We start from the raw sequence: 25,218 nt of genomic DNA, 5'->3' as shown, positions 1-25,218 counted from the left end.
GCTGGCTTTGATTGGCTATGCTTGTGGAAATTTACACATTAGGAATAGGTGTTCCTCATGACTTCATACACACTACAGATGTGCATCTTGGTTTAACCCTTTAGCAGCCAATTTATTTAGAAGGATTGTGGTGGAGGTGTCGGGGCACCCTGTAGAAAAGGCACAGGAGACAAAAAGGCGGGAGCCCAATAGTGCAGTATGTCAATGTCAAATGTGAAAAATGAAAAGAAGAATGCTACTCACATAGGAGGGTTGCAAGGAGCAACCAACCACAGGAAGCAGGTGGAGACCATGAACGCGACTCCATTCGGAGTGGTCCTGGGGGGAGACAGAAGTCCACCGTGGTGGCAGCCACCGGTATACTGTCACCAGCCCTCGGACAGGTTATGTACGGGGGTGTATTATGCACAAATAGTGGGAGGAGGCGCCCTGGTTTGTATAAAAGCTTCTAAAAACAGTTAAAAAACGAAAAGGGTGACGAGGTGTCTTACCTCAATGACGAAATCTCTAACATACAAAAGATTTTTATTTAGCACAGGCAACGCGTTTCGCGGGTCTGAGCCCGCTTCCTCAGGCCAATAACTGTATAAAGTACTTATATACATACAGGTCCTTCTCAAAAAATTAGCATATTGTGATAAAGTTCATTATTTTCTGTAATGTACTGATAAACATTAGACTTTCATATATGTTAGATTCATTACACACAACTGAAGTAGTTCAAGCCTTTGTTTTAATATTGATGATTTTGGCATACAACTCATGAAAACCCAAAATTCCTATCTCAAAAAATTAGCATATTTCATCCGACCAATAAAAGAAAAGTTTTGTTTTTGTTTTTTTTTTAAAAAGGCAACCTTCAAATAATTATGTTCAGTTATGCGCTCAATACTTGGTCGGGAATCCTTTTGCAGAAATGACTGCTTCAATGCGGCGTGACATGGAGGCAATCAGCCTGTGGCACTGCCCAGGATGCTTTGATAGCGGCCTTAAGCTCATCCAGAGTGTTGGGTCTTGCGTCTCTCAACTTTCTCTTCACAATATCCCACAGATTCTCTATGGGGTTCAGGTCAGGAGAGTTGGCAGGCCAATTGAGCACAGTAATACCATGGTCAGTAAACCATTTACCAGTGGTTTTGGCACTGTGAGCAGGTGCCAGGTTGTGCTGAAAAATGAAATCATCTCCATAAAGCTTTTCAGCAGATGGAAGCTTGAAGTGCTCCAAAATCTCCTGATAGCTAGCTGCATTGACCCTGCCCTTGATAAAACACAGTGGACCAACACCAGCAGCTGACATGGCACCCCCAGACCATCACTGACTGTGGGTACTTGACACTGGACTTCAGGCATTTTAGCATTTCCCTCTCCCCAGTCTTCCTCCAGACTCTGGCACCTTGATTTCCGAATGACATGCAAAAGTTGCTTTCATCCGAAAAAAGTACTTTGGACCACTGAGCAACAGTCCAGTGCTGCTTCTCTGTAGCCCAGGCCAGGCGCTTCTGCCGCTGTTTCTGGTTCAAAAGTGGCTTGACCTGGGGAATGCGGCACCTGTAGCCCATTTACTGCACACGCCTGTACACGGTGGCTCTGGATGTTTCTACTCCAGACTCAGTCCACTGCTTCCGCAGATCCCCCAAGGTCTGGAATCGGTCCTTCTCCACAATCTTCCTCAGGGTCCGGTCACCTCTTCTCGTTGTGCAGCGTTTTCTGCCACACTTTTACCTTCCCACAGACTTCCCACTGAGGTGTCTTGATACAGCACTCTGGGAACAGCCTATCCGTTCAGAAATTTCTTTCTGTGTCTTACCCTCTTTCTTGAGGGTGTCAATGATGGCCTTCTGGACAGCAGTCAGGTCAGCAGTCTTACCCATGATTGCGGTTTTGAGTAATGAACCAGGCTTGGAGTTTTTAAAAGCCTCAGGAATCTTTTGCAGATGTTTAGAGTTAATTAGTTGATTCAGATGATTAGGTTAATAGCTCGTTTAGAGAACCTAAATAATGATATGCTAATTTTTTGAGATAGGAATTTTGGGTTTTCATGAGCTGTATGCCAACATCATCAATATTAAAACAATAAAAGGCTTCAAACTACTTCAGTTGTGTGTAATGAATCTAAAATATATGAAAGTCTAATGTTTATCAGTACATTACAGAAAATAATGAACTTTATCACAATATGCTAATTTTTTTAGAAGGACCTGTGTATACATTGCATGAATAAATACAAGAATACATAAATAGACAATGAATATCATAACATAACTTATGGTATGTGGATGCATCAAATTAATATTACGGTTATTCTAATCGACACGAGATTTATGATAAAATCATCCAAGCTTAAAGCGGAACTGTAAAGAGTTCTTAAACACATTGTTTCACTTACCTGGTGCTTGCCCAAGCCCCCAGCAGCCATCCTGTCCCGCGCCGGTCCTGCCCGAGCCGCCATTCTCCCGCCGCCAGCTACTTTCGGTTTCGCCGCTTGGCCACTGCGCCTGCACGGCTCTGGCCACGCATATCCTTTCTTCGCGTCCCCTGCTATTGCAGAGGGGAACACGATGAAAAGATACGCTTGGCAGGGCTGTGCTGGCGTCGACTTAGAAGACTACGGCACGGCGGCGGGAGAACGGCGGCTCGGGCAGGACCGGTGCGGGACAGGACGGCTGCTGGGGGCTTGGGGAAGTCCCAGGTAAGTGAAACAATGTGTTTAAAAACTCTTTACAGTTCCGCTTTAAGTAAAAACTAATTCTGCATCATCTCTTACTATAATTGGAATGGTAAAATATGTTGTATTTGATCTGATGTATTTATGGCCACTTGTCACTAGGGGGCAGTGTGAGACAATAACAAAGGACTTCTGCTTTTAGTTTCTCTATTTTCTGCAAGTAGTGAGGGATCAAAGCATTCAAAGAATTTACAGTACGAGTTCTGCCGACTGATGTCAAAACCAGTGCACTTATCTCAAACGAGATAACTCTATTGAAGCTGCTAATAAGGGCAGACAGTGCTCTGAAATCTTTTAGAGAATGAATGTGCTCATTCTGTCATTTCTGAAATTGACTAACCAGTCAGCTTCTGCTTCCTATAGTAACTGCCCTACTGGTTCAACCTTCACTGGCTGCTCAGCTGATCACATGACTGTCTGCTGTTACATGGCTTGACGCAACCCTAGCCTTCCCATAACGGTAAATAAATAGTACCTGCATCTCAGCCTGGACGCTTCTCTGCTGCCTTTGGGTCACCGGTTCCTCCATTGTCTGGGCCACCCACTGTGTGGTCAGTTGGTTCTTGTTGATGTCTACCCTCTGCAACGACTGCTTGCCGAATGGTCGGTTGTCTTGTTGGACATTCCTCTCTGTGCTCCGGGTGTCAATTGAATCACCAGTATCCTGGTTAGACTTGCGCCCGTCCAAACTCTGGGACCTTTTCTTATCCTCCTTCGAGGCCTGGCTGCGGCGTGCCGTCCTCCCCCGCACCTGGCCCTTTGTGTCGAATTTACTGATGAGAGAGTCTACGGAGGAGAGGGGTTTAGTGTCTATGTCCTCGCTGAGCATTTTTGGTGGAGAAGAAGGTGAGAGGTCTCCTTTGCGTTGTAGAGAAGATCTGCTGGAAAAAGAGGTAGGCTGCTGACTTGTGGCTGGTTTGAACCCAGTCCTGCTTGATGGTTCGCCATTGTCAAGCTTTCTTAGGCTGCCTCGGCTACTAGAAGACTGAGAGTATGTAGTGTCAAGAGTGGAAGACCGTTCGCTGTAATGACCGTCGTAGCCGTACGAGTCTAATTCAGGGTCATTAAGGGAACCATGTGACTGCGACCGTCTAAGCTCCTCCTTCCGTGCAGGCTGCAGGGCCCGTGGCTTAGCGCGAGGCCTGGAGTTCAGCTCCTCGTCGGATGTACTGCTGTACTGTGAGGCGCTTGGTCGGTAGCCCTTATTGTCATATGGATTCTCTGGAAGCTCCAGTTCGGAGCTGCTAGAGCGGACTGTGTGGCTGGCTCTGCTGGCGATTCCCTGGTGGTCAGCGGGAGGGTTCGGAGATATGCTTCCATAGTTGGAGTCAGTTTTTATCTGCACCCCATAGGAAGATTTAGCTTGGTCTCCGCTGTTCAGCACTACAAAGGGCTGTCCGTCAATTCCCTGGACGCGAATGGCCACCCCATAGGAGTCCTGTTTTGCTCTTCTGTTCCGAGTGGCCTTCCTATTCTCCTTCAAGTCATCGATAAAGCGGATCTGGACCCCCTGACCCACAGGCATGTGCTGGTCAGCCATCTCGCCATGTATACGTCTTTCCATTCACCAACGGCCTCAACTGCAGAAACAAGAACATAAGGCGGTTTAAAGATCAGAGCTAAAATACAGCAACTCTATATTCTCTCGTTTCTACTCTCAGCTGAGTTTCCAAAAACTACCGTATATCCTCGAATATAAGCTGACCTTGTGTATAAGTCGACTCCAACATTAAGCTGAAATGTTTTATTGACTCAAGTGTAAGTCTACCCAGCAAAGTTAAAGGCTGCACTTGGGGACCAGGGAGAATTAACAGCTGCACTTGGGGCCCAGGAGGGGTTAATGACTGCAGTGCATACAGTATTAAAGCCATTAACCCCTCCTGTCACTTAAAGGAATCATCAGGCGATTTTTACCACAATCTGCTTTACTCACGTGGGGCTTTCTCCAGCCCCTTGCAGTGGACTATCCCACACTGTCACCTCCGCTCTCCGCCGCTGCCCCCACACGGTGCAAAGGAGGACCTCGTGGTCGATTTTTTACTGCGCCTGCGTCAAGCGCAGCTGTCAATCATGGCCATGTTGTCCGCGGCTTGATTGACAGCGTCGCTTGAAACAGGCGCAGTAAGGGCGACCACAAGGTCGTCCTCTGCACTGTGCGGCGGAGAGCGGAGGTGACACCGTGGGATAGTCCGTTGCAAGGGGCTGGAGAAAGCCCCAGGTGAGTAAAGCAGATTTTGGTAAAAATCGCCTGATTCCTTTAAGTGCAGCCAATAACTCATCCAGACCCCAAGTGCAGCAATTATTCAACCTTCCTGAAGCCCAGTATTTCCCCCCTGCCCCTTTCCTTGTTAATGGTTGTGACCAGGACTTTCAGACCTGTGTTTCCTCAGCATTGCCTTTATCAAGAAAGTGTCACTTACCACTGAGTAAATTGCTGCAAATGGGAATGTCACTAATTGTTACACACATTACTGTGTGTTGCTTGTGACTCGTGTATAAGCCGACCCCTATACTTTTATTTAGTGAATCAGACTTCAATTTCTAGACAGAGTATATAGAGTATGAAAAAATACCTTCCGTAACTGCGCTTAAAATTATTATAAAGCATAAAATCTATGGCTTTTTAAGACAAAGAAAATACACAGTTGGGTATTGGTATAAATACTAATGATTTATATTGATTCTAAAACCATTTTTCCATGTTAGTCTGCAGTCAGATATGACCTTCTAGAGTTCATGGTTCATGTAAAGGATTCTTACAATGATCAGCTCCTGCCTTGTGCATTTTCCTCTCTGGTTTTCCCATTAGACTACAAAGAGCGTTAGATACAACTTCAGCACCCCTAGCTTCCTTCTATACTGATGGATAATGGTGATCATCATATTATTATTTATTGTATTTATAAAACACCAACACATTAATCAGCACTGGACAATAAATACGTACAATGGTACAGATTATGACTGTGGCTGTCAGACTCCCGCAATGCATTGTGGGACTTGCGTTCCTTAAAGGAGTTCTTTGGGGGGGCTTTTAAAACAACAACGGACACTTACCTTGGGCTTCTACTGGCCCCCTGAAGCTGTAATGTCCCGCGTCGTCCTCCAACGATCCCCGGTTCTCCGCCAACGGTCCCGACCTGATCGCCATCTGAGACCCACTGCGGCTGCGCAGCCATGGCCGCGCGCGTCACCGGGCGCTTACTGCGCAGGACAAAAAAACTTCGTACTGCGCCTGCGCAGTAAGCTCCCGATGACGCACGTGGGAGCGACCATTATTCATCTTGTTACATGAATATATTACCGGGACCGGCGGCGGGGAACAGAGGATCGTAGGAGGAGGGTGTGGGACATTACAGCTTCAGGGGGCTGGTAGAAGCCTCAGGTGAGTGTCCATTTTTATTTTAAAAATGCCACAAGAGAACCCCTTTAACAGAGAGCCAAAGTTGCAGATCACTGGCTTACAGCATTCTCTATGGTGGCACACCCACAGGTGACCACATTCTTACAGCACTAGAGGTTTCATTTTTGCCAGATGTTCCCTAAATGCAAGCAGCTTTTTAATGTCATCCTGGGCAGAAACTACAATAAACGCAGAAATGACCAGCTAGCATTTTACAACAGGCCACCCTGAGGCACGTGCTGAAACCTTCTAAATATAGGCTGTACGGTAGATTCTGCTTTCACTATAATTATATGATCAGTGTCCGGGTTATACTTAGTAACTCAGCCTGCCTGTAGATGTGCAGCTCTCAGCTCAGGCATGTATCTCAGTGCAGGAAGCAATGCTGGGAATGCCATTATTATTATTATTGGCTATTTATATGGCGGCGACATCTTCCATAGCGTTGTACATAGTGCAAGACAAATAGTGGGGAGCATAGATACAGGCAGCACGGTGGTGTAGTGGTTAGCAGTCTCGCCTTGCAGCGCTGGATTCCTGGTTCGAATTCCAGCCGGGGCCCTATCTGTAAGGAGTTTGTATGTTCTCCTGTGTCTGTGTGGGTTTCCTCCAGGCACTCCGGTTTCCTCCCACATCTCAAAAACATATAGATAAGTTAACTGGCTTCCCCCTAAATTGGCCCTAGATTATGACACATACATAGATTATGACAAATGCATAGACTATGACAGGGATTAGACTGTGAGCCCCTCTGAGGGACAGTTAGTGACAAGACAATATACTCTGTACAGCGCTGCGGAAGATGTTGGTGCTATAAAAATACTAAATAATAATAATAATACAGTAGATGTTCAAAACTCTGTACAATCAGAGCATTCAGAAATATAAATGCAGTCAAGGTTGATGTGTGGTTTGAGACATCACCAATACGTGTGCATGTTCATATTATTAAGTACAGCAGAATAAGAAACACTAGGAGGAGGTTCCTGCCCTTGTGAGCTTACAATCTTAGGGCCCGTTCAGATCAGAAATGCGGATGGCCATGCGTGCGGAAACGCGTGCGGACCGCAACGCGTACGAACGCATGGCCATCCGCGTTTGTGTGCGTTGCGTGGCTGACCCCATCACTGAAAGTGAATGGGACAGCCACGCGTTTTTGCAAAATCTGCGTGCAGCATGCGTCCCCGGACCGCACAGGTCCGGAACGCATGCAGTGTGAACATCAGACATTGCACTCTATGCAATGTCTGATGTCGTGCGTTTTGGCCACCTGCACGCGTTTCCAAAACGCGGCTGGAAACGCGTGCAGTGTGAACGGGCCCTTAGGTAGTGGGTTGGAGCATGGCAGACAGGCTGTGGGAGAGAGTTACAAAGAAGAGGTGCTGCTCGTGAGAAGTCCTGGATGTGGGAGTGAGAGGAGATGACCAAGCTAGAGAACAAGAGGATCTCCTGTGAGGAGAGAAAATGTTATCTGGAGATTAATGAGGTGGCAACTTATGTAGAGCTTTGTATGATAAGGTGACTTATGTAGAGCTTTGTATGATAAGGTGACGAGTTTAAACTGCATTCTTTGGGTAATTGGTAGTCAATGGAGAGATTGGCAGAGAGGGGCTGTGTCAGATGAGCAGGAGGAGAGGTGGATGAGACAGGCAACAGAGGTCAGTAGGGATTGGCAGAGAGGGGCAGCATCAGTGGAGCGGGAGGCGAGGTGGGAGAGGCGGGCAGCAGAGGTCAGTAGGGACTGGAGAGAGGGGGACAGCAATAGAGGGGCAGGGGGGAAGTTGAATAAGATGAGCAGCAGTGGTCACTAGGGATTGGCAGAGTGGGATGGCATCAGTGGAGCGGGAGGAAAAGTGGATGAGGCAAGCAGAAGTGTTCAGTTGGGACTGGCAAGGGGGGCAGCATCAGTGGAGTGGGGGGAGAGGTGAATGAGATGGGCAGCAGAGTTCAATAGGAATTGGCAGGGAGGGGCAGGAAGAGAGGTAGAGGAAACGAGCAGTAGAGTTCAGTATGGATTGGCAGAGGGGGGGCGGTAACATCAGGAGGATCGGTGGATCAGGCAGCCAGCAGAGGTTGGTATGGATTGGCAGAGGTGGGCAGCATCAGAGGAGCGGGGGAGAGGTGAATGAGACGAGCAGCAGTGTTCAGCAAGAATTGGCAGAGAGTAGCAGCATCAGATGAGGTGGATGAGATAAGCAACAAAGTTCAGTAGGGACTGTAGAGGTACCAGTCTGGTTTTTGGTAGCCTGCCATATTCTGTGCAGTAGGCTACCTGTTGTGGTGACACCTTACTGGACCTCCCTGAGCCTGTCTTCTCACATTCAGGAGGACTTCAGGAATGCAGCATGAGACCTCGGCATATACTGAGGCCAAACAAAGCCTTACATTATTTTCAAATATCTGAGAAAGGAACTGTGAGAAAACTATCAGATATTTTGCATAGCAGGACTATTTCGCATAATCTGTATTTTCCTTCCTGGGGCAATCACCCCAGGGACTCAGAGGCCCTCCGCCCTCAGCAGTCCTAAACAATGGCTGCTGTACACAAGGAGAGAGCACAGAAAACGGCCATAACTGGACGGGCCACATTTTTCAGCCCCCTCACTAGACCGATGTAACTTGATAAACAGGTGACATAGGTGACATTCTGCACACAGCCGACAATCGCAGCGGCCTGGAATGCAAACCATTTTACGCGGCAAATTCACAATTGTACAGCAGGAGTGAAAACCAGACCAGACTGAATGTTTCTACCTGGAGGAAGCAGAGCGAAACCAACACTAGAGAATATTCCACATAGTGTTTACCACATACCACTCGCCAAGTGATCTCAGCCCTGAGCCTTGTGTGGAGATTGCAGGCATCAATACCTTCAGCAAAGGGACGAAACGTAACTCACCAATAACACCAAACACATCATTGGTTCACACTTGTGCTTTATAAGGTGTTAGCGTACTTATGTTTAAAAGACACCTGAAGTGAGAGGGATATGGAGGCTGCCATATTTATTACCTTTTAAATAATACCAGTTGCCTGGCAGCCATGCTGATCTTTCATGCACCAGTAGTGTCTGAATAACACACCTGTCTCATCTGATTTGCATGCTTTCAGGGTATATGGCTAAGGGTTTGTTCTTATGCAATTTGGACGAGGAAATGCAGCCTACTGAAATCAATAGATTGCCGTCCGAATCGCACGTGGTGAAAAATTGGACAGCATGCAGCATTTTTTACCATTGCTCATCCGCATCCAGTGTTCTGCCCAGATTTTTTTCCAGCCGGGTGGCATGAAAAAGTAGCCGGGTGGGACATGACAGGGGAATGCAGGGTCGGCCCAAATCTGCATACAGCATAGGTAGGAGGAGAAGATGGCAAGCAGGTGACAGCCGGGTGCTCACCAAAATTAGCCGGGTGCACAACCCGGCTCAAAAAGCCTGGGGAGAACACAGTGAATCCCTATAGCCAGAGGCATTCAGATGCATTTCTCAGCACAGATGTGCCGGCATTACATCTCAAAACGCATGCCGGCACTGTGTGGAAATGGGCCCTAAAAGGCGGGGCTGTGGCGTCAGAGTCAAGGCATCGGAGCAAATACGCGTACCTGGTGTCGGAGTCGGTGGTTTCATAAACTGAGGAGTTGGATGATTTTTGTACCGACTCCACAGCCCTTCTAAAAGTATCAGAGGCAGATGATCAGCAGGGCAGTCAAGCAATGTCATGGTTTTTATTGAATTAAAGGTCTACTCTAAAATGCATTACAGTGTATGACCACCTTGACGTAGCAATACATTAGGAAAGAGAGAGTCAATAATCTGCACTCATTTTCCAGACTGTCACAGGATTGGCTGATAGGAAACAAGCAACTTTAAACAATTTCGAACCATGAAACTCATTATCTGTTTACCTTTCCGTACAGTCCATCAGGAAGAGGAGAGGTCAAATAACGCTGTCCCCAGAGGTCAAATGACCAAACCTCTGTGCACAATAATTACCCAGAATGCCTAGCAACAAGGAAGTGATGTACAAAAGCAAGGCGCTCATAAGATGCCTCCATACATACGGAATCATTGCTCTATCAGACTGTAAGCTCTTATGGGCAGTGCCTCTCTAGTACTGTATCTTGGTATTTGCCAAATGAACCATTTATGTGTATTTCGCACAAGATGTGCCATACACTGTTCTGATCTATGGGACTTAATTTAAAGTGGACCTGAACTCTTGCACAGGACAGAAGGAAAATGTATATAAATGCACCCTGTATGTACAGTATTTAGAGAGTTAAGTCTGTCTAATTACCCCTCATCTGTGACTAAGCACACAATGTAATTTAATCCCGCAGCTGTGTCAGCTGACTGCCACAGCACAGAGTTAAATTGGTAAACACAGGATGTTGACAATATGTCTGCTTCCATGAAAGCAGGAAGTAGAGAAACGGCAGATTTATTGCAGGATTTGTATCAGCTGTAACAAAGAAATGTTTTTCTGTAACTGCATCCATCACAAGTGCTAAATAGTAGCGATGGTCAGTGAGATGCAAATACTTTCGATTTGATGCAGTATTATTCAAATTTTGCTTGAAGATGAAGCAATCAAATCCTGCTGAGGTAAATTTCGATTGGTCCATTTTAAAGCTGCATAAATTTGTATACAAAATTTGCATGATTATGAAGTCGATCAGGAATCGACCTTGTGACGCCACATCCAACTGCCTTGCCGACCCGATGCTATCCCCCTAATGTTTACTGTGCCCCGTGCACTCTACACATTACCTGTCCACGGCCTCCGCTTGCTCCGTGCTCCTTCCACTGTCCATACACGCGCCCCAGTCACACACGTGCCCACGTTACTAGACAGCCACGTGGTGCACGTGTATGGACACCGGAGGGAGCCTGAAGCAAGTGGAGGCCCAGGGTGCACATTAAACATTAGGGTGTATCGCGTTAGGGGTTTTGTCGCCCGTCCCAATATCGCACCCCATTACCGCCGTACAACCAATCAAGCAAGTCGGCCCTACATCTTGCAGCATGTCTGACCAGTTAATGCAACCAATTTCGGCCCAAAATTGGTCGCATTGTCGGTCAGGCATGCACTTGGCAGCACCAATTTTCATCCGCTTCCAATTATAATAATCCAATCAGACGGTCGATCGCCGGCCAAGTCGCCTGATGTATGGCCACCTTAAAGGGGCACTACGGCGAAAAATTGTAAAAATAAAATATGTGCAAACAGACAAAGAAGAAGTACGTTTTTTTCCAACGTAAAATGAGCCATAAATTACTTTTTTCCTATGTTGCTGTCACTTACAGTAGGTAGTAGAAATCTGACAGAAGTGACAGGTTTTGTACTAGTCCATCTCTTGGTGGGGGATTCTCAGCAAGGCTTTTATTCTTTATAAAGATATTCCCTAAAAAGGATTTAAACAATGATGCTAGCCAGCTTCCCTGCTTCCTACATAGTGAATGGCAGTTGCCCTGTCCAACTGCCAAAAAACTAAGTGCTTTTAAAAATAAATAAATCCCTGAGAATCCCCTATGAAGAGATGGATTAGTCCAAACCCTGTCGGTTCTGTCAGATTTCTACTACCTACTGTAAGTGACAGCAACATAGGAGAAAAGTAATTTATGGCTCATTTTACTCTGGAAGAAATGTACTTTTTATTTGTATATATTTGCACATATTTTACATTTTAACATTTTTCGCCATAGTGCCCCTTTAAGTGACAGCAACATAGGAAAAAAGTAATTTTACTCTCAGACAAATGAACAGTTTGCATGTATGCGGATGCCCACACATGGTTTTTAAATGTTATAATCTTTGGTGAAAATAATCCTTTAATGATTGGATTTCACCTGGCTAAGGTCTATTTAAAATATAAAATAAAGTGCACAATGCTGGAGGATGAGGGTGGAGTCATTTTCTGCCTGGTAAATTGACATTTCTCCATATGCAAAGTAGGACCAGGAGGGTGGATGTCAGACATGCACCCCTCAATTATAGGACACCTCATACCGTCTCTATTTTGGGGAGTCGCCTCTTGCTATTTTAAGGTCATTTTTCCTGCTGTGGGAGGATATCATTATCCAAATAAAAGCTACACGGCAAGCAGTCTGCTCTCCATAAAAAAACAGGACTTGCTACCTGCCAAATGTAGCTGATTTTTGGGAATCTCATTAGCCAGGACTTATTGGAAGGATCTTGGATTTCAAGTAACCTCATTGTGAATGGATGCAGCCAGAAATCCTAATACATTTTTAAGGGAAACAGTACAAGTGCAGTACTTAAAACCCCAACGGTATGATTATTTCCGGATTTTAAGGTCTTGTAATTTGATCTCTAATCTGTCAGAGCAGCTAATTTGTAAACACAGGATATTAACCCTATGTCTGCTTCCATGAAAGCAGGAAGTAGACACACTGCAGATTTATGGCAGGATTTGTATCAGCTGTAACAAAGAAATGTATTTCTATAAAGATTATTATGCTGATGCTTATATTTTCGAGCAGAGAGGAAGTTCTAAGTTCAGGTCTGCTTGAATGGCCATGGGGTGGATGGCTAGAAAATCATCATTTTTTTTTAGAAGCTTAAGAACTTTTACTAACTTTTATTAAAGGGATACTGTAGGGGGGGGGGTCGGAGGAAAATGAGCTGAACTTACCCGGGGCTTCTAATGGTCCCCCGCAGACATCCTGTGTTGGTGCAGCCACTCACCGATGCTCCGGCCCCGCCTCCAGTTCACTTCTGGAACTTCTGACTTTAAAGTCAGAAAACCACTGCGCCTGCGTTGCCGTGTCCTCGCTCCCGCTGATGTCACCAGGAGTGTACTGCGCAGACACAGACCATACTGGGCCTGTGCAGTACGCTCTTGATGACATCAGCGGGATCGAGGACACGGCAACGCAGGCGCAGTGGTTTTCAGACTTTAAAGTCTGAAATTCCAGAAGTGAACCGGAGGCGGGACCGGAGCATCGGTGAGTGGCTGCGCCAACACAGCATGTCTGCAGGGGACCATTAGAAGCCCCGGGTAAGTTCAGCTCATTTTCCCCCGACCCCCCTACAGTATCCCTTTAAGTAGAATTTTATGTAAAGCTGGACCTCAAGCAATTATGTATGTGGAAGTGCTCAGTAGACAATCTTTTGTAAGGATTAAGATCAATAAGGCTTAGTAGCAAGAGATATATGTACATATGGTAAATTATAAAATTGCATCATCATTCATAATCCCCTCCCAAAAATAACTTGAAGCAAGGAGAAATTTTTTTTTTAAGAAAAATATGTTAATTCGCATAGTTCACAAACGGGCAACAGACTCTCACAAAGTGACGATAACAAATGAAAATACACACCAGAGTCATGGAGTTCAAACACCTGCATGCCAAACAAAGTGCATGCAAGGACAGAGATGAATACAGATCAAGGGGCCTTCCTTCACTTCTGAGGGGAAGTTGCCTTTTTCTGTTGAAAGAGGGAAGACCGGGAGCCCAATAGTGCAGTATCGTTATTTCGCCAAATGGCTTGAAATACTATAGAAAAATGGGTTGCTGTCCTGGAACCACCGTATAGGTCTGCGACAAGAAAACGTTTCCGCTCGGTATCCCGGAATCCGCCGGAGCCGGGCGGTCGCACCCCTCTTTGGGTCCTCTAACCGTGATGGAACTGGTCCACCGTGGTCGAGGTCGTCACCTCCGTGGGAGGGGTGCAGTAACTGGATTGGGTTGTGAGGAGACGTCCAGAATTGTGTGGAGTTGGGTGACTGATGTAAATGTATATACACAGTAGCTTGCAAAAGTATTCGGCCCCCTTGAAGTTTTCCACATTTTGTCACATTACTGCCACAAACAGGAATCAATTTTATTGGAATTCCCCGTGAAACACCAATACAAAGTGGTGTACACGTGAGAAGTGGAATGAAAATCATACAGGATTCCAAACATTTTTTACAAATCAATAACTGCAAAGTGGGGTGTGCGTAATTATTCGGCCCCCTGAGTCAATACTTTGTAGAACCACCTTTTGCTGCAATTACAGCTGCCAGTCTTTTAGGGTATGTCTCTACCAGCTTTGCACATCTAGAGACTGAAATCCTTGCCCATTCTTCTTTGCAAAACAGCTCCAGCTCAGTCAGATTAGATGGACAGTGTTTGTGAACAGCAGTTTTCAGATCTTGCCACAGATTCTCGATTGGATTTAGATCTGGACTTTGATTGGACCATTCTAACACATGGATATGTTTTGTTTTAAACCATTCCATTGTTGCCCTGGTTTTATGTTTAGGGTCATTGTCCTGCTGGAAGATGAACCTCCGCCCCAGTCTCAAGTCTCTTGCAGACTCCAAGAGGGTTTCTTCCAAAATTGCCCTGTATTTGGCTCCATCCATCTTCCCATCAACTCTGACGAGCTTCCCTGTCCCTGCTGAAGAGAAGCACCCCCACAGCATGATGCTGCCACCACCATATTTGACAGTGGGGATGGTGTGTTCAAAATGTTGTACAGTGTTAGTTTTCCGCCACACATAGCGTTGTGCATTTTGCCCAAAAAGTTCCATTTTGGTCTCACTGACCAGAGCACCTTCTTCCACATGTTTGCTGTGTCCCCCACATAGCTTGTGGCAAACTGCAAAAGGGACCTCTTATGCTTTTCTGTTAACAATGGCCTTGCCACTCTTCCATAAAGGCCAACTTTGTGCAGTGCATGACTAATAGTTGTCCTATGGACAGATTCCCCACCTGAGCTGTAGATCTCTGCAGCTCGTCCAGAGTCACCATGGGCCTCTTGACTGTATTTCTGATCAGCGCTCTCCTTGTTCGGCCTGTGAGTTTAGGTGGACGGCCTTGTCTTGGTAGGTTGACAGTTGTGCCATACTCCTTCCATTTCTGAATGATCGCTTGAACAGTGCTCCGTGGGATGTTCAAGGCTTTGGAAATCTTTTTGTAGTCTAAGCCTGCTTTAAATTTCTCAATAACTTTATCCCTGACCTGTCTGGTGTGTTCTTTGGACTTCATGGTGTTGTTCCTCCCAATATTCTCTTAGACAATCTCTGAGGTCGTCACAGAGCAGCTGTTTTTGTACTGACATTAGATTACACACAGGTGCACTCTATTTTGTCATTAGCACTCATCAGGCAATGTCTATGGGCAACTGACTGCACTCAGACCAGAGGGGGCTGAATAATTATGCACACCCCACTTTGCAGTTATTGATTTGTAAAAAATGTTTGGAATCATGTATGATTTTCATTCCCCTTCTCACATGTACACCACTTTGTATTGGTCTTTCACATGGAATTCCAATAAAATTGATGCATGTTTGTGGCAGTAATGTGACAAAATGTGGAAAACGTCAAGCTGCCGCCTTCGGCTCTTGCTCTCCTCCCCCTTGCCCTCTCTCTTCTATACATTACTGGCAGCCAGCGGGGACATGTGTGTCCCCCCAGAGTCGTTAGTCGCTGCAGGGAATCCTGGTTGTTTACCTGCGACGAACGACTCTGGGGGGACATGGCTGCCAGTATTCTATAGGAGAGAGGCATTTTACTTCCATTTACTCACAGTTTACAATACATTTGGCCGCAGCGAGATGGCCACTTAAAACACAATTCCAGCGTTTACATTCACACTTTTGTTACGTGAAGTAAGTATGAATGGAATTAGCGCCACCTGCCGGATGCGCCCGGCTAACGGATAAGTACCAATCTTTATATTCAATCTAACGGAATAATCAAACTAAATTATCTAATCGAAAAAAAATGAAAAATTGTACTATGTATGGCCACCATTAGGTCGGTGTTCCCCAACCCTGTCCTCAAGGCCCACCAGCAGTGCCTGTTTAGTGGAAATCCACAGAGGTAATCAGCGCTGCTGAGACACTAATGACCTCACCTGTGAATGCTAGTGGTTTTCTGCAAAACATGCACTGTAGGTGGGCCTTGAGGAAAGGGTTGGGGAACTGTGCCTTAGGGCACTTTCAGACTATGTCCATTGTGTTGTGCTGCAATGGACAAACGCAAATGCAATGACAGTATATTTACAACACCCTGCTGCCTCGCTCTATGTTTAGAGCTAGTGCAGCACGTTCATTCCGTGTTTACATGTCTGAGCATCATGATTGGCTGCTGCTGGTGCACGCCACCAGTGGGTGTGTTGTGTGTGTCTTGTTACGTCACATTCATGGTTGCTTGTGGCGTTTGATACGCGCCAGGTTGCGGCTTTATCATCGCATGGGTGGCTGGTTACCACCGATGCGTCATGGCGTTTGGACGTCTTTTTGCGGCGCTTAGTACACGTTAGATCGCGGCCCCCCCTTTCCCCCTTTCATGTTACATCGCGTACAGGCATCCGCTTTGTGGCGTCTGGTGCGCGATAGATTGCGGTGTTTTGCCAGCCGGGGGACGTCGGTGACTGACGGAGGGTGGATGACTGACGTAGCACGTGATGCGGCGTTTTGACACATTGTGATTGGCTGTGAGGCACGCATGGGGATGTTTCCTGCTGGAGAGGCGTATGCTGGTGTTTTGACACACAGCGTGTTGCTTTCTACCTCCATGGTGAGTCTGCACTCTGCTTTTTACATGTTTTTTAACTACATTTGCATGTTATTTCACCAGGTTTCCATCAGGTCCGCCTTCAGGGTATTTAAGGGTGTATGGAATCACATGTTTGCATGGCATTAAGCAGTTGAAGAAGGGTTTATCCCGAAACAGCGGTCTGTCCTGCTGCCTTTTTAACTTCAATAAAGAGCTATTGATACATTGAGCGGTGCCGGTCCTCTTTCCTGTGTTTCTACTTGGCACTCCCCAGGAGGAACTGGGGTGTTTTGGACCAAGGCACGCTCCAACTGTTGGCATATTGGTGCTGCCTTCCTTCTACAAGTGTTACACACGCCGGAGGGACCTGGCAACTGACGCGAAGGAAGCTGTCGCTGATGTTCCTCCCCCCGCCGGAAGCTCAGGGTATTCCCTGCTGGTTGCTGTCGCTAGTCCGCATACTCACGCGGACTAGCGACAGTTGTGGCGGAGTTGCGGCGGCAACTGTAGCCGGGCGATTGACCGCGCCAATCGCCTGGTGACAGCAGCGACGAGAGACGGTTCAGGGTGCGCGCCCGTGTTGCGGCGACAATTGTAGCCCGTGAGTATGGGCCATAAGAGGCGCCCCAGGACTTCCAACACCTTAATCTCTAGTTACCTGGCTTGCAGTCACTGCCATGTATCCCCTTTTCTTATTTCTCTCTGCTTCAAACACAATAAGTGAATGATAGCTGAGTGAGTTGTGCGCCCCCTCCTACACTGCGCCCTGAGGCTGGAGCCTCTCCAGCCTATGCCTCAGCCCTGTGCCCCCTCCTATACTGCGCCCTGAGGCTGGAGCCTCTCTCACCTCTGCCCCGGCCCAACCCTGCGCCCTGAGGCTGGAGCCTCTCTCGCCTCTGCCGGGCCCTGGTTATAATGAACTGCAATAGAGACTGAACATAGACTATAAAAAGACACCTGAAGAGAGAAATATATGGAGGCTGCCATATTTATTTCCTTTTAAACCATGCAGATTGCCTGGCAGCCCTGCTGATCTATGTGGCTGCAGTATGTGGCTGATATGCTGCATGCTTGTTCAGGGTCTATGGCTAAAAGTATTAGAGGCACAGGACAGCCAGGCAACTGGTATTGTTTAAAAGGAAATAAATATGGCAGCCTCCATTTCCCTCTCATTTTAGTTGTTCTTTAATACAAAGCCTTGTGCAGCGAGTTACAATAACGCAATCAGTTACGACACAGTACTGTGAACAGGCTCATAGAACTGTACGGGCAGTGAGTTGGCAAGCAGAATTGTTCTGCAATGCAACAGAGCACTACTACTGTGAACTGCCCCAACAGCACACTGTGCCTTGGTGTGGTTTTTGCGCTTCACATATACGTGTTGCTTGCTCTATATGTGAAGTGGTGGTACGCTCATCACTTAGAGCAGGATTAGTGTAAATAGAAATGTTGGTGTGTTGTGTAGCTACCAAATAAATTTGGTTATTGTTATATATTGTGTAGAAAGGGGGGTGGGAGGAGTCAGCTTATCCGTGGGTGATATATCAAGAGCGGTGCCCCCCTATGCAGAGTGCACCTTGGAACGTTCTGATGAATACATATCTACCTGTCCTAACTACAGCTGGCATCCCCGGGTGTACCCGGCAACTTCTGAACTGGACACTAGAGGCTGCTGGCACATGCGGGTCACATGACAGTGCTCCAGGCTTACTGCAGTCACATGACAGTGCTCCAGCCTCACAGTGGCAGGACCAGATTTCTGGAAAGGCCACAAAGGCCTGTGCCTTGGGCGTCTGCAACTCAAGGGGCACCTGAAAATGAAAAAAGGGTTGCCACATATGAAAGAGGAGGCTGAAAATAGGGAGCAATGCATGAAAAGGGGAACAGGGTGCCCAAGGAAAGAGAGGGGCTACAGTACATGGATGAATGGGAGGGGCGCTGCTGCTGCATGTAAAAGTGGCGCCACAACATAATTGGCCTAGAGGCACAAAGTATAAATCCATCTATGGACAGTGGGCTTGGAGCTCTAGTGGCCAGGTCAGAAGCATCCTGGGAAACATGGGAACCAAAGCTGGAGTGAGGAGAGGAAAATATTGGAGCGTGCCGATGGAAGCATATGTGCTCTGCATAGGGGGGGGGGGGGGGGGGGCTATGGTGCCACATTAGAGGGTCGGCTAATTTGTGGGTTGTGGCCTATTTTTTAGTGGAGGGGTGGGCTTATGTTCGGGGGATATACGGTAAGCAGCTGTTTCCTGACTGTATATTTGGTCACTGTGAGACAAGAGGAGTCTGTATGGTAGAATAGGAGCACACAGTACATTAGCTACAGTTGTGTATATATATTAAGCACTCTGCTATCTGAGCAGAGGGGAATTTTGCACTCAGCGAGTCCAGAAGTTACAGGCGTGTCTCGCAGACACATTCCTGGTGTTAAGGGCCTGTTGATCATTAACCAGAGTCACCTCCACTGTGAGCGGCCTGAGGCCTAGATGGAGGAAGCAAGAGTGACACTAATCACTGTCATCCCACAATGGGGCAAGTGGCGGGTCACTCATCCTATCAGAAGCTGCAATGACAGCATGGGAACCACATTAGATTCAGCTGTGAAGAGGGACAGCATAGGTCCCGGATTATCAACACAGCATTCTATGGGTTAAATACTCTCACTTCTGTTTGCCGGCAGCAGCTGGAAGGAGGAGAAAGTCATGCAGAGTTATCAGTCATCTCTCTGCGGCAAATCATGACTTTTCCTCCATGTCATCTACGGAAGGTCAGCATGGCTAAAAACGGCCAATTCACACAAAGAGCAACTCCAGTGAAAATAATGTAATAAATAAAGTGCTTCATTTTTACAATAATTATGTATAAATGATTTAGTCAGTGTTTGCCCATTGTAAAATCTTTTAAATCCCTGATTTACATTCTGACATTTATCACATGGTGACATTTTTACTGCTGGCAGGTGATGTAGCTGCTGCATGCTTTTTTGGAAGCTGTAAACAGCTATTTCCCACAATGCAACAAGGTTCACAGACAGGAAACTGCCAGGTGTACCCTGGTCTTCACAGTTTCTTGTGGGAGGGGTTTCACCACAATATCAGCCATACAGAGCCTCCTGATGATCCGTTTGTGAAAAGGAATAGATTTCTGATGTAAAAGGAGGTATCAGCTACTGATTGGGATGAAGTTCAATTTTTGGTCATGGTTTTTCTTAAAAGATGAATTATCTTAAATACCTTCTGTTTTAAGAAGTCTTTTAAGTTGGAGGGCTTTTTGGGTCTCTTTTAGTCCCCTATATTCTCCTAGCGGTTCTGGGTCACCCTGAGCTGTTTGGGTATTCTGTTCTGGTCCAAGCCCCTATCCCACAGAGCCATATCAATCCCTGTCATACACTGAGGAGGACCAAAAGTCAGAAACAGGCTGTCTGCCTTGTAAGGGTTTTTTCGCCTTCCTCTGGATCAACAGGGATATGTGAGGGAGCAGGCTGGTGTTGTACTTTATACTGGTTGAACTCGATGGACGTATGTCTTTTTTCAACCATAATAACTATGTAACTATGCATGTTGGGTTGATATGGCTCTGTAAAATGTATAAGCTATAGGCTTGCTATACACCAGCAGTTCTGGATGTAAGCCTGGCTTAGGGGCATTAAGAGATGATTTGCATATTCAGTAGTGGTGCATTGTGGGAGACCACAGTCATTCCCTTAAAGCTAAATTATCGCAAATCCCTTCAGTTTTAAGAAGCACCCCACTGCAGCCTAATGTTAGTCTATGGGAGAGTTCACACTCCCCACGTTGCAGTACGCTGCGCCGGAAGCACCTACGCTACCGCGTGGCTCCTGCGGTGATCTGCATCAGACTGGAAGTCATGCAAGTCTATGGTAACACGTGTACATTTTTTTTAAAAACTACCGCAGCTATCAGCGTTGCGCATGCACAGAAGTGTATTTTAGAAATACGCATCCACACACGCCATCGATTGCAGAACAAGTAGTAAGCGTCACTTCCTGCTTGGTCGGATGCCAGACGGGGATTACCGTGTGCTGACGCAGTAATCCCCGAAGGCCCTGTTTTTGCCGGTGCGGAGCAGCCACCACAGCGCCAATCTGCAGTGTGAAGCCGTCCTCAGGGTTGGATTTTTAGTAGGAGGGCTTTTTAGCCTTTTTTAGTCCCTTATACCCTCCTAGTGATTTTGTGTCACTAGAGCTGCTTTGTTCTGCATGCAGTTTCTAATCATGTGAGATGCTCACAATGCTGCTGCCTGTCCAGAGCTCTGTCACACAATTCCCTCCTGTGCCGAGGCTCAAACGGGAGGTTGATCATCGTGAGAAACATGCTGGATTCATACCAGGAAATAACCATGAGGCTACGCGTAACATTCTGCTTGCGGGTTGTGAATGATTAATATCCAAAATAGAATCTATTTCTAGCCCAATCTGTGAGATAACACTGACCTGCCTAGATAGGTGACCCCTGATCATCCCAACATTCCAGAACCATGAGATCACTGCCTGCCCAACCTCATCACTGATCACATTACCAGCGTATGCTTTATTAATGAAAACCTCTACTGTTTATGAGGTCTCTATGGCACCAACAGTCAAACATGTGCAAAAATGTGAAAGCAGTGGGAGCTGTGTATGGGTTCATACACACCTACCAACTATCTGTCCAACTATCTGCCAAACTTGTCAGATAGTTGGGTAGGTGTGTATGAACCTAAAGCGGATCCAAGATGAAAAACGAACTATAACAAGTAACTTGTCTATATATCTTATCTAAAGTTTAGATAGTTTACACAGAAAATCTAGCTACAAACAGCTTCAATAGAATAGGATTTCTTCTTCTTGTGATACAATGACAGCAGCCATGTTTGTCAACATTACACACAGGCAAGCTTATCTGCACCTTCAGCACTCCGCCTGTGAAAAAACCTAGTCCCCCCTCCTCCTCCCCTCTGCTTCTGAAATCTCTGGCTAGTAATACCTCCCCCTCCTCCTGCTCAGACTGAGCTCCCATGAGCCCTTGCTACTGTCTGAAAATGCCAAGGCACTCTGAAAAAATGTGGGCGAGGCTTGTTTACTATATAGGGAATTAGAGTATTAAAACAAAAAAAGTATTTGGCTTGAGGAATGCCCTATAAACAATAGGAAAGGAACACAATTATGCAATAAGTAAAAGTTCATCTCAGATCCACTTTAATGCTGAATACACACGGTGCGTTCGCGCACTCGATTTCCAGCTCGATTCTCGTCGATTCGTTTATTTCCAACATGTTCGATTTGGATTTCGATGGATCGTTAGGTCGATTCGGCATACTTTGCATGCGAATCAACCTAACGATCCATCGAAATCCAAATCGGACATGTTGGAAATAAACAAATTGACGGGAATCGAGCGGGAAATCGAGTGCGCGAACGCACCGTGTGTATTCAGCATTAGGCAGAAGAAGGCTGGTAGGAGATTGTTTGCCCTCAGATGCACTACCAAGGACTTGAATGCTCCAGGAATAGCTGTTAAGCGGTTTATATTCTGAACTACTGAAATATAACTTGAACTGATCACAGGAAGGGGTCAATTAGCTTGGTGTGCAATGGAGAAGGTGATTAGTTACACCTGATTACATTTATTAGGCGGGGTGATCCTTTATCCATCTCTGTGAGTCTGCTTGCTTGTTTTTGTTTTTAATTCTCTCTGAATGGTTCATATTTCCTTTAATGTGGCTGTTATAAGTTGCATTCTGCAAACAGAGATGGAAAATGTATTTTGTGGGGGTCTTCATTTCAGGTTGCTAAGCAACACATTGTGAATTATGGATTTATTTATGTATATATTGATTTTGGAGGAAGAATGAAATGATTATAATTATTTAGTATTAATATAGCACTGACATCTTGCGCAGCACATTATAGAATACATAGTCATGTCACTGACTGTCCTCAGAGGGGCTTACAGTCTAATCTCTACTATAGTTACATGTCCATTATGTCTACATGTCCATTGCAGTGTAGGACCAATTTAGGGGGAACCCAAACAACTTTTCTGAATGTTTTGGGGATGTGGAGGAAACCAGAGTGCCCAGAGGGAACCCACAGACTTTGGGAGAACACACACACACACACACGTTCTATATTGTTATGAAATTACTGAATTACAAGTCTAAGCTCACTCAATCCCCAAACAGAGAAACAGCTGTGCACAAGTGATTTTAAGCCTTCTACGCCGCATCTGTCACTTAACTACAAGTCTCAGCATGCCTAAACCTAGCCTACGTGGCTCAACAGCTACTGTGGGACCAGTGGTGTAGCTGGAAACTATGGGGCCCCATAGCTAAATTGTCATGGGGCCCTTAGATAGAGGCACTCTAGAGCAATGCCGCCTGCCCCTACTCTATGGATAGGAGTGGATTGCCCAATTTACATTGCCATGCAGTGTACACTGTGTATAGTCGTTGAGCTAAGAGACAAACTCAGAAGGTGGAGAAACCAAGGAAAGTTAATAGTGAACATCAAGTACCGCCTGGGCCCCCTCTGCTCCAGGGCACCATAGTGGCTGCAATGGCTATTGCTACGCCCCCGTGTGGAACTACAAGTACCAGCAGCATGCCACACCTTGCACAACAGTGCTGTCCATATGTTACCCAGATTCCAGTATGTTGCCTGCAGATTCCAGCGGCTGATGTTGGCAGCACACAGCGGCCTCAGGAGACTGGCTTGGCACGTGGATTATTTACCTGCTGCTATTTACACAGTTTAACCCTGTCAACCCCCCAATAGTTACAGCCTGGCACTGCTCCTCAGACGACATACTATACTGAGGCACTGCACATCACGGCTTATCCAATAGCTCTGCTAGAAGACACTAACCCTGTCAACCCTCAGTAGACCGAGCCTGGCTCTGCTCCTCACACAACACTGAGGCACTGCACATCACGGCTTATCTAATAGCTCTGCTAGAAGACACTAACCCTGTCAACCCTCAGTAGCCAGAGCCTGGCACTGCTCCTCACACAACACTGAGGCACTGCACATCACGGCTTATCCAATAGCTCTGCTAGAAGACACTAACCCTGTCAACCCTCAGTAGCCAGAGCCTGGCACTGCTCCTCACACAACACTGAGGCACTGCAAATCACGGCTTATCCAATAGCTCTGCTAGAAGACACTAACCCTGTCAACCCTCAGTAGACCGAGCCTGGCACTGCTCCTCACACAACACTGAGACACAGCAAATCACGGCTTATCCAATAGCTCTGCTAGAAGACACTAACCCTGTCAACCCTCAGTAGCCAGAGCCTGGCACTGCTCCTCACACAACACTGAGGCACTGCACATCACGGCTTATCCAATAGCTCTGCTAGAAGACACTAACCCTGTCAACCCTCAGTAGACCGAGCCTGGCTCTGCTCCTCACACAACACTGAGGCACTGCAAATCACGGCTTATCCAATAGCTCTGCTAGAAGACACTAACCCTGTCAACCCTCAGTAGACCGAGCCTGGCACTGCTCCTCACACAACGCTGAGACACAGCACATCTCGGCTTATCCAATAGCTCTGCTAGAAGACACTAACCCTGTCAACCCTCAGTAGACCAAGCCTGGCTCTGCTCCTCACACAACACTGAGGCACTGCACATCACGGCTTATCCAATAGCTCTGCTAGAAGACACTAACCCTGTCAACCCTCAGTAGACCGAGCCTGGCACTGCTCCTCACACAACACAGACACAGCACATCACGGCTTATCCAACAGCTCTGCTAGAAGACACTAACCCTGTCAACCCTCAGTAGACCGAGCCTGGCACTGCTCCTCACACAACACAGACACAGCACATCACGGCTTATCCAACAGCTCTGCTAGAAGACACTAACCCTGTCAACCCTCAGTAGACCGAGCCTGGCACTGCTCCTCACACAACACTGAGACACAGCACATCACGGCTTGTCCAATACCTCAGAGAATAACTGCAACCCCACCTGCAGGTAACGCTTTGGATAGTGTGGAAAGGAGTAGGAACATCTTCAGGAATTTTATTGCAGTCCTGTCCCCCATCTCAAAATCTCCATCACTTCCTGGCTAGACAGGAAGTGAGAGGGAATTTATCCAAGACATGCGATACTTTCCTCAGCAGAGGGAAAGCTCTGGATGGCATAGAGCCTTCCCGTTCCTCCTTCCAGCCCGTTGTTCCAGCGATGTCCTCCGTTGTAGCTATTCAATCCTCTGGGTCAAAGAGACTTTCACAACTACTCACATCCCGAGTTCTTTATTTTTTTGACTATAAGACTCACTTTTTTCCCCCAAAATTGGGGGGGGGGGGGGGGGGAAGTCACTGCGTCTTATAGTCCAAATGCAGGAAGTTCCTGACTTGTGAACACCTGTCAATACGAACCTCCAACCCACCGGGATGTAGGGTACTCCCTGTACTGTACCCATGCAAAGGACACGGGACAAACAGAGGATACATGGGGACACAGAGGCATAGAGGAAGACACAAGGGGGGCACAACGCGGCATAGAGGAGAACACAAGGAGGAGAGATGAGGACACAGGAGGACGCAAGGGGGACAGAGGAG

General features: G+C 46.7%; 1 protein-coding gene across 2 annotated transcripts in view; it reads right to left on the bottom strand.

Annotated features, from left to right (window-relative positions):
- Positions 1-25,218, bottom strand: part of CGN (cingulin) — a 131,188-nt gene that overhangs the window by 66,942 nt on the left and 39,028 nt on the right. For both annotated transcript variants that reach the window (XM_068252454.1, XM_068252455.1), the window contains exon 2: positions 3,201-4,305. In XM_068252454.1, coding sequence (XP_068108555.1) covers positions 3,201-4,289 — 1,089 coding nt within the window. In that variant the 5' untranslated portion in view covers positions 4,290-4,305. The remainder of the gene's footprint in view (positions 1-3,200; positions 4,306-25,218) is intronic.

The sequence above is a fragment of the Hyperolius riggenbachi genome, chromosome 9, assembly GCF_040937935.1.
Source record: "Hyperolius riggenbachi isolate aHypRig1 chromosome 9, aHypRig1.pri, whole genome shotgun sequence".
In the NCBI taxonomy this organism is placed as follows: domain Eukaryota; kingdom Metazoa; phylum Chordata; class Amphibia; order Anura; family Hyperoliidae; genus Hyperolius; species Hyperolius riggenbachi.
This window is presented reverse-complemented; position numbering and strand designations above follow the sequence as displayed.